Genomic DNA, 11,668 nt, shown 5'->3' on the forward strand with positions numbered 1-11,668 from the left:
GGATAGAAGCTAGCCTTGTCAATGGAGCTTTGGGATATATACGAAGTATTGTGTATAGACCAAGAACCAATCCTCCTCAACCACCAACCTATGTCATTGTCGAATTTGATAACTATTTTGGAATACCATTTGATGACCACCATCCAAAAGCAGTTCCTATAGCCCCATTATAGAGGGGAAGTACCTTCCAACTACCATTAAGTTTGGCATGGGCATTGACAATTCACAAGTCACAGGGACTAACTCTTCCAAAAGCAACAATTGATATATGTCCAAAGGAAAGAGCTAGATTAACATTTGTGGTTATTTCTCATGTAAAGTCTATTGAAGGATTGAAAATAATGCCACCATTTACATATGACCGCTATGAAAAAATGAAAAGTGGGAAGGAACTTTCAAATAGGAAGGTAGAGGAAATGATATTGAGAAGCCTTGAACATCAATGATGTAATAATTCATAATTAATTATTCTTCTTTTGTGTGTCAAATTTGTGCTTTATTACTTTGAAACAATGCATTGGTACTAGATGCTACAAAATTATGTTTTCTTATTCTTTAATGTATATGAATGGTCATTATAATGTCATGTTTCCATACACAAAATTTCATTGCAGTTTTTCATGTGATATGGTTTTTACATTGATATACTCTACACTTCATAATGTTACTTAACTTATTATGTTATGCAAAACATTTTGATTTCAAATTTATATCCCTCCAATTACGTATCATTGAAATGATTCTAATTTTAAATTTATATCATATTTTCTTTCAGCAATGGCACCTTTTGACAAAGAATCAAGGATCGTTGACATGAGCCCAACAGCTTCCACAAGCTCCAACCATTTTTTTGAGAAAGTTTGATAGGTGCAAGCGGATAATTAAAGAGTCTTGTATAACTATGCCATAGCTCTTGAGAATGCAGCTCTGGCAATTGATGATGTACAAGAAGTTGAGATAATTGAGATGGAAGATGTTGTGAGATTTTTCCATAATGCATCTGCAAAGTAGTAGACGTGTTTCCATCCATGATGAAAGAAGTGTACTGTGATCAATTAATAAACAAAGGTCGCAATACAAATTTTATCTCTGAAGAATATGTCATGTACTTACATCATTATGGAGAAATGTTCTCCATGTAGTGAATTCATATCTTCCAATTTTGTCAATTTACTTTAACTAAATAATTGTAATATGAGATATAATTCTCCCTTAATCTATGTATGAGAATAATTTAACATCCAATTTCATAACAAAGTTCCTGTTTATTTCAACTATATAAAAGTATATAAGTATATAATGAGTATATACAACCCTAATGCTAATCCAAACTTTAACTGTAGCCCTAATGCTAACCTTGCCTCTAACCCTAACCCTAATTCTAACCCTAACTCTAGCACTAATTCTAACTCTAACTTTAACTCAAACCCCAACTCTAACCCTATTAATAACCCTAACCCTAAGTATAACCCTAACCCTAACCCCAAATCTAACTCTAACTCTAACTCTATTTCTAATTCTAACAGTAACCCTCATGTGGATCCTAACCACAACTCTAACTCTATCCCTAATCCTAACCCTAACCCTAACCCTAACTCTTACTCTAACCCTAACCATAAAAATAAACAAATAAATCGATACTAACTTTATTAAAAATAGAAAATTAGAAAAATACTTCTATACAAATATATATAAATTAAAATATTTTAAATAAAAAATATTATCATATCTTTCATATGCGCGGCGACTACTACTAGCTTATATATATATATATATATATATATATATATATATATATATATATATATATATATATATATATATATATATATATATATATATATATATAATGCTCAGAGTCATCCTTCTCGAGACACCTATTTTAATTCAAATCGTATCCAACACAAAAAAAATCATTACGATTATATATATAAGAGTATATATAAGCTAGTTTATTTCCATTCTTAATCAAGTAGTCCAACATCAAAGTTTGTGGAAGATAATCTAATCTGACTTTGAAATATTTATTAATCTATCACAATTTCTTATTCTTAAGGAAGTTTGGATTGTAGATTGAAAATTGTGTGACATTTTATTAGCATGTCGATATTAATTTATTGCTTAAAGTGTTCATTTTAAAAGATCTAAAATGTAAGTTCAAAATACCTTTATTTATCAAATCAGAAATAATCTTATTTTACCATCCTTATTTCTATAATTCTTACAAAACCTTTATGAACAATGTGAAATGTTCATTGACGTAGTCTTAAGTTACTGTAAGCTATTTGTAAACTGTGTAGGCTATAAAAGATTTTTGTTTTTTGTTTTTTTTTTTTGACAAACGTGAACTGCTACAACAATACACAACTCTGAGAGGGTGAAAATGTCCATGGAGCTCACATTGAACACCTTGGAAGGTCCTTCTGAGACATGGGTGCAGTCTTCATAATTGGATTGCTATCGAAGAAGTTTGTCGGCTTCAGTTCAAAAGCAGAAGAGACTGTTGGCATGATTGGGTAGTCCTCTTGGCAAGGAAGATGATGGAAGCCCATTGTGTACCAGAGTACAATGTCCTTTTTCTCAATTGGGCGGTCCCTGAAATACAAAATCATAAGAACTTCAAAAAGGACTCGGTCTTTTTGATAAATTGGATCTGATAAGTTTGGTTATTAAAACTTACTAGAAATTTAGGGAAAGTGATTCTTACTTCTGAGATTTGAGTAAGATCAATTTATAGATACTAATTCAATGCAATTCAATCTATAGAAACAAATTTATCTGTTTGTGTCCATGAAAAACTCGCTGAAAATGTATGAATTTCATGGTATCCAAACTTACCTGTTAGACCACACAGCCAGAGTATCATCACCTTTGCTTTGATAAGAATACAGCCCACCAGCCCACTCCTCACTACGATTGTATGGAGTGATCCATATCTAATACATGACAAACTGTTCAGCGCCATCAAGCGAAATAGATGCTGACTTAATGTTTAGTTTTGATTCTAAATAACCTTCAAAAGAAACAATGGACAAAAATAGGCATGGCCAACTACAGTGCTCATTTTGGTTTTGCCCACATACACCATCTTAAAAATGAATCTCAGAAATAAATAACAGATGAAATTAAAATTTCTGATATTGATTTCATTTTATAGTGTGTTGGTTGAATGGTAGTGTAGTTGTTTTGATTACTAAGGTTTAAACTTATGTTGGTCCATGTGATCACATGGCTCTGCCTTCGCTAATCCGATGTGTTTGTAGGTTTGAGTCCGCTGTTTGTGACTTCCTTGGTTCATAGCTCTGGATACAAAACAAATCCTGTGGCATTAAAAAAAAAATTCAAAATCTGATACGGACCTGATTGTTCGTGAATGCCCCTCGGAGTTGAGGAGGATCATTGTGATCAAGCAAGCTTGCAGCTGTGCCCCCAGTGACAATTTTGTATCCAACTGGATTTCCTATCTTTGTCTTCCTGGATGGATTGATAATGTGAAACTCGGATGGATGACAGAGGTTCAGCTTAATTTGAGCATCCTTCTCTGTTTCAGCAATGTGTCTCTCTGCTGTCCATAAACTTTTCCTTGGAGTTGACCCATCCTTCACCCTATGCTTCACCATCTTCACCTGAACAAAGGAGTTTTCTCTACCATCAATATCCATATCCAAGTAGAATGTCAGGAAATGGTCATGGATAACACCAATTGTGTTCTCAGCAAGAAAAGTTCCATGGACATCAACTTTGGAACTGATCTGGCTGACATTCTTGCAGTTTGTTCCTTTGACCATCAAAATCCCTGTTAGCTCCGTCTGTATCCAAGAAATTATGGTTTAACATTATCAGATTTCTACGATCGTTCCATTTGAAATGTAGATTTTTGTTCTTGGATTTGATTTGGTATAATTTTTTGATGCAAGAATAGAACGGTAAATTCTTGCATTCTCTCATCCTGATGATGGATCAAGGAGAGTGATCTGAGACATTGATACCAAATGGCAAAAAATTATACACAAGCAAATCCAGAAACAAAAATCTACAAATTATGGTTTGTCATACTACACAATATGAACTTTGATTAAAATCCAGTCAGTGTATAACACCATATGAAAAGAAATCCAACTTGCATACCTTGACTCTGATTAGACCATCTGTCTGAAATTCCCAATCCAAAATATAATCATAGTTCCCAAGATTTGCAACCATACGAACTACTAAGGTCACCTTTGGTCTCACCTCTCTAATCTGCACCATAATGAATTTCAAAATTGCCAATTTAGATAAAAACATAAGGTTCTTTAAATACTCTCTACCTCAAGCCAAAGAAGGAAACTCCACCTTGTTGAAGAAATTATTAGCATTGCCACAATGAAGAATGCAGGAAAAATCCAAACAATAAAAGAGTACTTATTGTTGTTTTCAAATTAGATTGTTTTCTTGGGGCAACGCCCATGGAGGTTGATTGGTGGTGGTTTAGGCAAAATGCAGCCCCTTCTGGTATGGTCTTCAAGCGCTCCAGCAGAGGTTCACTTACCAGTGGCCCATATGGGTGGACAGCTCCAGTGAAGTCCTCTGCACTGATTGGTGAGGATGGTTGTCCACTGGTACGAAGGCAAATCCCAATGAAGCATCATAGGGATGGAGTGAAGGGTTGCTGTGGCTCTGGTGTGGAGTGTGGTGGTGTGATGGAGGGCGTGGATGTATCACTGCTGGCAGAACTTGAAGTGGATGCTGGAGGTGCAACTGGGAGGGCTGGTGGCTCTGCATCTATTTCTAGGGGAGATGATGGGATCCCCAATCTCACCCTTGAGGAGGCTGCTGCCTGGTTCAAGAAAATCTGAGGTTTTGGCATGGTCTGTGATGCAGAGCTCCCCCTTAAACAAAAACTTGCTACACTTCAAACACTCCAGAGTAGAGTCAAGGGAGGGCTCTACACCTTTACAACACACTTACTCACAAACATGACCTAGGTACCCAAAGTTGCACAACTAGGTCCTTAAGCACAAAATCTCTAAATAGTAGGTTTTTCCTTGAGAATGGAACCTATGAGGTTATAGGGGAGTGGAAAGGTTCCTTATCATCCAACAAACTCAAACTGGTGGGTTTGGCTAGACTATCTTGTTCCCAAAGACCAAAAATTGCAATATTGCCTATTAGGCCTAGGAGCCCCAATTAGCCCTATCAACAAGGAAAAAGGGATTTAGTTTGAAAATGTTCCAAAGGATCCAGAAAAAAAATCACGTATATGGATAACCTTTTGGACAAAGTTTTATATCCCAAACTTTCAGATTCCAGACTTATTAGGTGACTCCCTTACCAAAAATGCAGCAACTTTCAACATTTAGGCATAATGACTAGGTTTACAAAGTAGTTACTAACCAAACAATTGCTTAGGCTACCAGACACTCTGGCTTACTTGAAGGGATCAATATGAGACCACAATCCACCATTAGTTTGGTTTTATCCACCCCGGAAGTGCTACTGCTACTTCAATTCACTCTAGACATTACCAAACACATAGAGATGTTTGGCCTAGGGCTTGAGTACAAAAATAGTAGATCCAATCCCCATGTTCCAAGCTTTTGGAATCTTGAAGTACATGGTCCTAACTTGCATTCACCAGAGAAACCAGGAATTCCAAGGGTGGAATTGCAAGTTAGGACATTTTGGTAAAAACTGCCAATTGAAACAACAATTTGGTGCACCAGTCAGAGATCCTCCAATATCTTTTGATTCAGGAAACTTGAAGGCCTCAGATCAAGTGCATTGTTCTTCTAACTCAACCAAGGATCCAAATGAGACAAATATTCACATGTGCCAGTCTGTACACTATTGAATTGCAGCGTTTTACAAAGAAAATTAGGGATTTTTATTGATGAAAATGTTCAAGTACAATTCTTTGTCTTCCATCCGCCTGTAAGGGCTATATGAAGACATTTCCCAACTATTCCAACTGAATTTAAGGGGTTGTGACCATTGGGAGTTTGAATTACAAAAGTTGACAACTTTTTGTAAAAGTCGTCAAGCAACTTTTTATGCAAAATGCAACTTTTTGCAAAGTATGCCTTAAGCGCACTTTTCCCTTACCAGGACCTTTCTACAGATCCAAAGGACTTAAATTATTAATACTAACATTTAGACACACCTACCCTAACCTAGGAATAAGATGTGCCTATGGACCATAGTCAAAACCATTGGTTTATAAAACACCAAATGGTGACTTGGCCTTACATTTTAGGCTTTATTAGCAACTAAACTATCTAGAAAATGTTATGTATGACCCTTAGGTATGAATACCCTTGGGTGTAGTTTGATGAATACCTTGGAAAGGTTTGATGCCCTGTATAGAGGAGATTGGTGCTCCTGCACCAGTCTGGATTTTTGTCTGGGGTTAAATTATGGTACTGTGTGTTGAGTGTTCCATTCATTCTCATGAGAGATGGGTTATGTGAACCACTACTCATGAAATATGGGTCAATGAGTTTGACTCCAAAAAAACTACATGGTTGAATCTTGATAGCAATACCATAATTTGACTTGCTACGGAAAATATCTCCTACTTATTGATATGTAAATTCCTGTATGGAATTCTGAATGGGTAGAAATAGTTTTTGGTATAGTGGCATAGCCATGGTCACAAATTGGCCATATGTGTGTGTGTGTGTGTACTTTTTATCTTTATTGATGTAAACTTTGCATTACCGATAAAAAAAAAAGATTGTTTTCTTTAACTATCTACAATTCTGATGATGGATCATAGAGTGTGATTAAAATATTGATGCCAAACAATTTCTGGGATTTAATTGTGTGTAGATTTTTTCATCAACATTTCAAATCACACTCAGCAATCCATCATCAGGATGAGAAATACTAAGGGATAAACATATTGAAATATTTTTTTACCAGTCAAAACTGATCTAGGGATAAACAATTAGGCTACCTCCATGTCTGTGATTGGGCATTCTGTATGGCGCCATCCAATATCCCCTGCATACCTCTCAAAGATGCAGATCATATTAGACCTTACATAAGGTGTACCATCAGCATGAGCAAAGATCCCATCCATGTAGTAGGCATTCCTTGGACAATCATTTAGGAGGTCAAGAGGCATTGCATATGCTCCAATTCCATATTCACCTGCATCCATATATGTCCTATAATACCAACCATCACTCACATCCATGTAAGGCACAAACAACTCAGATAAGAAACCCTTGTACAAAACCCTCCTCATTCTCCCACTATCTGGATCCTTAACCTTGGCTTCTGATATTATAACTCCGGCCCGAGGATCAGGTTTAACATGGAATTCCCAACATCCCCACTTGACCATATGACCATCAACTTTAAAGCTTGGCCCTTTGGGCTGCTCAAGGGAAATGGGATTCAAAGGGGGTAACAAGTGATACTTTTGGGCAGAAAGCCTATAATCTGTACCCTCTCCTTTTGGAACAGTTGTATATTTCTTACCATCTATGATTTTGATCACCTCTTTGGAATCAATATCAATCACAACTGTGAGACCCTCGATTGGCCTCATGTAGAAATTAGCTGTTCCAGCCGTTGAATAACACTGGATTTTCACCATTCTCCTGCTTTCTTCAGCCAAACCAAACCAACCTGGAGAAAGATTTGAGCACATGAGGTCACTAACATTGACTCCTCTCTTTGTTACAATTTCTACAAATTTCTTGTCATCTAGAAGAATGCCAAGTGTTGGTTTCAACTCCTCCATTGTTACAATAGGATACCCACTTTTATGACTGACTTCATTAGCTACAATCTCGCCTGATTCTAGGTCTATAACAAGTTCGTTGGAATCACCATCAATGAAAGCAATTACTGAAGCTTTTCTGTTAGGAAAGCTTTGCCCTCCTTTCCAATTAAGTACTTCTTCTTTTAAGGGTTCTTCTAAGACTACAGAATGAAGAGGAAACTCCCCATGTTTTAAAATAGAGAATTTTCTGAGAATGCTCTGGACCTTTTTTATTTCCTGAATGGTAAGAGGATCTAGAGGATGTTTTGCAGCTTTTTTCTCAAGATCCTTTTTATTGAGCTTGTTTGTGTTAAAAAAAACATCACTTTTGCTCCTAGTTGTACTGTCATGTATGCTGTATTTGAAGCTACACCATGATCCATATTCAGAACAATTCAATTCAAGTTTCTTGAATTCCAGAAAAGTAAAAGGAACCCAACCCTTGAGAAAATTCAAGAGCAGCAAGGTTGCCATGAGAATGAGAAGATTTCTGAGATTAGAGGTAGAATTCATGGCTCAAACTCAAAGCTTTATGAACTGTAGGCGATGTTACAGAAGTCTGCTTAGTTTCTTGCGTTTTACGAGTGTAATTGTCCTGCCCTTATCTTGGGATTGCTATGTAGAGATGGAATCTATCAAACGTAATAGTTGATTGCCCACGAACTTCGGACAAAGAACAATTAATTTACAAAAAGCAGGTTCTGGTACTTTTACCACTGGGTGCCCATCATATTGTGTTCTTTGATCTTAACCCAATTTTATTTTTTAATGATAGGTTTTAGAAAAAGTAGTCCTTGTGAAGTGACTTTTTTATGACTTCTTTTTTAAAGTGTAATTTTAATTATAATCTAATGAAAATAATCTATTCATAAAAGAAAATTATGAATTGGATTGAAATTTATAAGAACTTTCAATGGATCTTTGATCTTTTAGTGATATTGAAAAGTTTTTAATGAGTGATCAAGAATCAAATCTGGCTTCATAAGAACAATAGATATTCTTCACCCTTTGACTCTTTGCTAAAGATGTTTAGTTCTTTGAATAAAACTCAATAATTAAAATAATTGCCTTGTTAAATAATGTAAATTTAAATTTAACCATGTGAAAGTGCATTTAGATGAAAAATAAACTATCTTTTATACTTATCTTGAATATTATTAAATTATTTTTAATAAATGGTTGCATCTTTCCTTTTAGAATAACTATTCGTGACTTATTATAAAAAAAATTGTCTTCCATATTCTCTTGGTTCTTTCTTTTTCCTTTTCTTTTATTCCTTAATAGCTTAATTTATAAATTTTCTATTTAATTTTTTTTTCTTATAATAGAATTATAGATTATATTATTTGGTTTGCATCCTTTGTCAGATTGTCAATTTCTTAGTTGATCAATTTTAGAACAAGATTATAAAACTAAAATGGAACATAGTAAAAGCATATCCTTGAATTTGAATTTTTGCTTGATGCAATCCTTTAATTTTCAAGTGGTGACATTATTTTCATAAGAGAAGTCATTATGCCATTCAACACACATCTTTTTACCTATCATTGTAATGTACATCCAACAACACTCTTCATAACCACATACACCGCATAAATTCAAATTACTTTCATCAACTCCCAGTTAAGTTCAATGATCGTAATTAGGTTTCTTACTACATTGATCTCAACAGAAGTATATCCTCAAGTTATTTGTGTTTTAACTTCATAGTCACCCATGCTTACACCATGAGGAGGGCTCTTGATATTGTGAAATATGCAAGGAAAATTGTCAAATAACAATGTACAACTTTAATCCAATAGTTGTCATATGGATTCAATTAAAATGACTATTTTGAAAGCCTGAAATGTTTAATTGAAACTATGTAGATCTCTATTTTAATCTTATGATGTCAAATTGAAATCTTATGCAATTATTTTAAAACCCTAAACATGGACTTTGAACCCTTTAAATGTTAGATTTCAACCTTATACAACTATTTTATAACCCTAACATGACATCCTTAAACCTAGTTTTCTTTCTATATTGTAACCCCCTAAAATATCTAAATTAGGGTTTGAATTATAGCTAGGGTCATAGGATTTAAAATTCACAAACCAGAGTTTGAATTATATGTGTTCGGGTAAATAAACATTATAGGCTTTGTTTTAGATTAAGGTAAAAATAGGTTTTGAAGGGACTTGAAACCCTTAACAAAAAAACAAAAGATATTCAAGTAAGCACAACCAGGTTTTACAAAGACTTGAAACCTGCAATATAATAGTTACAAAATTAGGTTTTACAGGGACTTGAAACCACAAAATAAGACCGAAAAATGAAACCAAGTTTTACAAGGACTTGGAACCTAGTGTTTAAACAAAAGGATCAAAAACTAGTTAAAAACCTAGACCAGAGACCAGTTATCGGAACCACCACCAGAACAGAGACCAGTTACCAAAATCACCACTAGCAACTATAGTAGCTCCTTGATCATTTTCACCACCTCCTTGCTTGCCTACATTATAGGCTTTGTTATTTGTGCAATTCTTAATATTTCTATAAAATGTAAAAAAAAATGACTTCTCACCATTTAATTTTTATTAGTTATTTCATGGTTTATAAAATTGTTTAGGGTTCAATTTGACATTTAATGTTCGAAAAAGAAATCATTGTAAGTTACAAACTTTTAAATAATGTCAACCAATAGGAATGGGCATTTTAGGGTTTATAATTTTTTCCTTGAAAAAGGGGTACAATTTTTACCAAAAAGGGTTTGAAATAAAATGTTTAGGTTTGATTACAATTGTTCAGGGTTTCTTTTTTATGTTTTATGGTTTAAAAATAGAAACTAGTGTTTTCAAAAGATATTACTAAACTATTGTACTATCCTAAAAAGTTAGTACTCGCCATTAGAGGTTTTAGGACCTATAAGGCCCCATTTTAGTGATTCCAAGATTTGAATATTTTCATGCTCGATTTTCCATATCTTTCATTTTCTCTCCCTGAAACTTTTTGCACCTCCCTAGACCCAAGTCACTCATGAACTTTATAATGTTGAGACTGGGTAAACTAAGTCAACCTTGTCCTTGAGAATTATGTTTAAGTGAGCTCTAGGCTAAATGTGGGGGTGTTTCTCCTTGATTATTGTTTGTGTTTGGTATGACAATGTTAAATCCCAAAATGAGCATAAAAGGACAATCAAGTCCTCTCATTTTGACATCTCATTATTAAAATCAATACCAGATACAATTTTATTTCAAGAGCAAGTGCATGTTATCATCAAGCATTCAAGTTCTTCAATTGAGGTGGTGGATTCAATATTTGAAGGAAAATGTACAATTTAAGATCTTTGAGTCTTCACTTCTTCAAGATCTATTCAAGAAGAGGAAATCTTCTCTCATTGATGTAAATTTCTCTTCCATGATGACCCAGTAGAGGAATTCTCAGGCAAGCAAGAAGATCCATACATCCATTATTTTATATCCACTCAATATTTTAAGCATACATTCATTCACGATCTAGAATTGACAAGTGTAAATACATGCATGTGTGAAGGCATACTTAATTCTTCAACACATTCCAAGTATACATTTAAGCATCTTCATGGATTTGACTTATTCCCACATCCATCCATGACTATTTTTCATGCAAGGTAAATTTGACATCTATCATACTTATATTACTTTCCTTATGTAATTTCTATTTCATTTCAATGTTGATTGTTATACAAGGGTTAGATCGAGGAAATCCCCTTTCCATAATCTTTTCTCGTTCTTTTAGTGTACGGAAACATGTTTTGAGTCGATATTTAGGAGTTACATAACCAATTACATATCCTTTACAAATTTCATTAGATTTAGAATCAAATGGACTAGGTCAACTTTTTTGACAATGTCCTTTAGATTTGAAATATTTTCATAGATAGACATTATAGAA

At 34.3% G+C, this 11,668-nt stretch overlaps 1 protein-coding gene across 1 annotated transcript; it reads right to left on the reverse strand.

The window, feature by feature from the left end:
• Positions 1–2,152: 2,152 nt before the first annotated feature.
• Positions 2,153–8,380, reverse strand: LOC149556464 (amine oxidase [copper-containing] gamma 1-like). Its single transcript, XM_089830782.1, has 5 exons — positions 6,938–8,380; positions 4,129–4,242; positions 3,360–3,809; positions 2,839–2,936; positions 2,153–2,595 (listed from the first exon to the last, which is right to left on the reverse strand). The coding sequence occupies exons 1-5, from the start codon at positions 8,264–8,266 to the stop codon at positions 2,397–2,399; spliced, it is 2,190 nt and encodes a 729-aa protein (XP_089686908.1). The 5' UTR covers positions 8,267–8,380; the 3' UTR covers positions 2,153–2,396.
• Positions 8,381–11,668: the final 3,288 nt, after the last annotated feature.

This window comes from Cupressus sempervirens, chromosome 5, assembly GCF_028749045.1.
Source record: "Cupressus sempervirens isolate cs-2001-9-10 chromosome 5, ASM2874904v1, whole genome shotgun sequence".
Classification (NCBI taxonomy): Eukaryota; Viridiplantae; Streptophyta; class Pinopsida; order Cupressales; family Cupressaceae; genus Cupressus; species Cupressus sempervirens.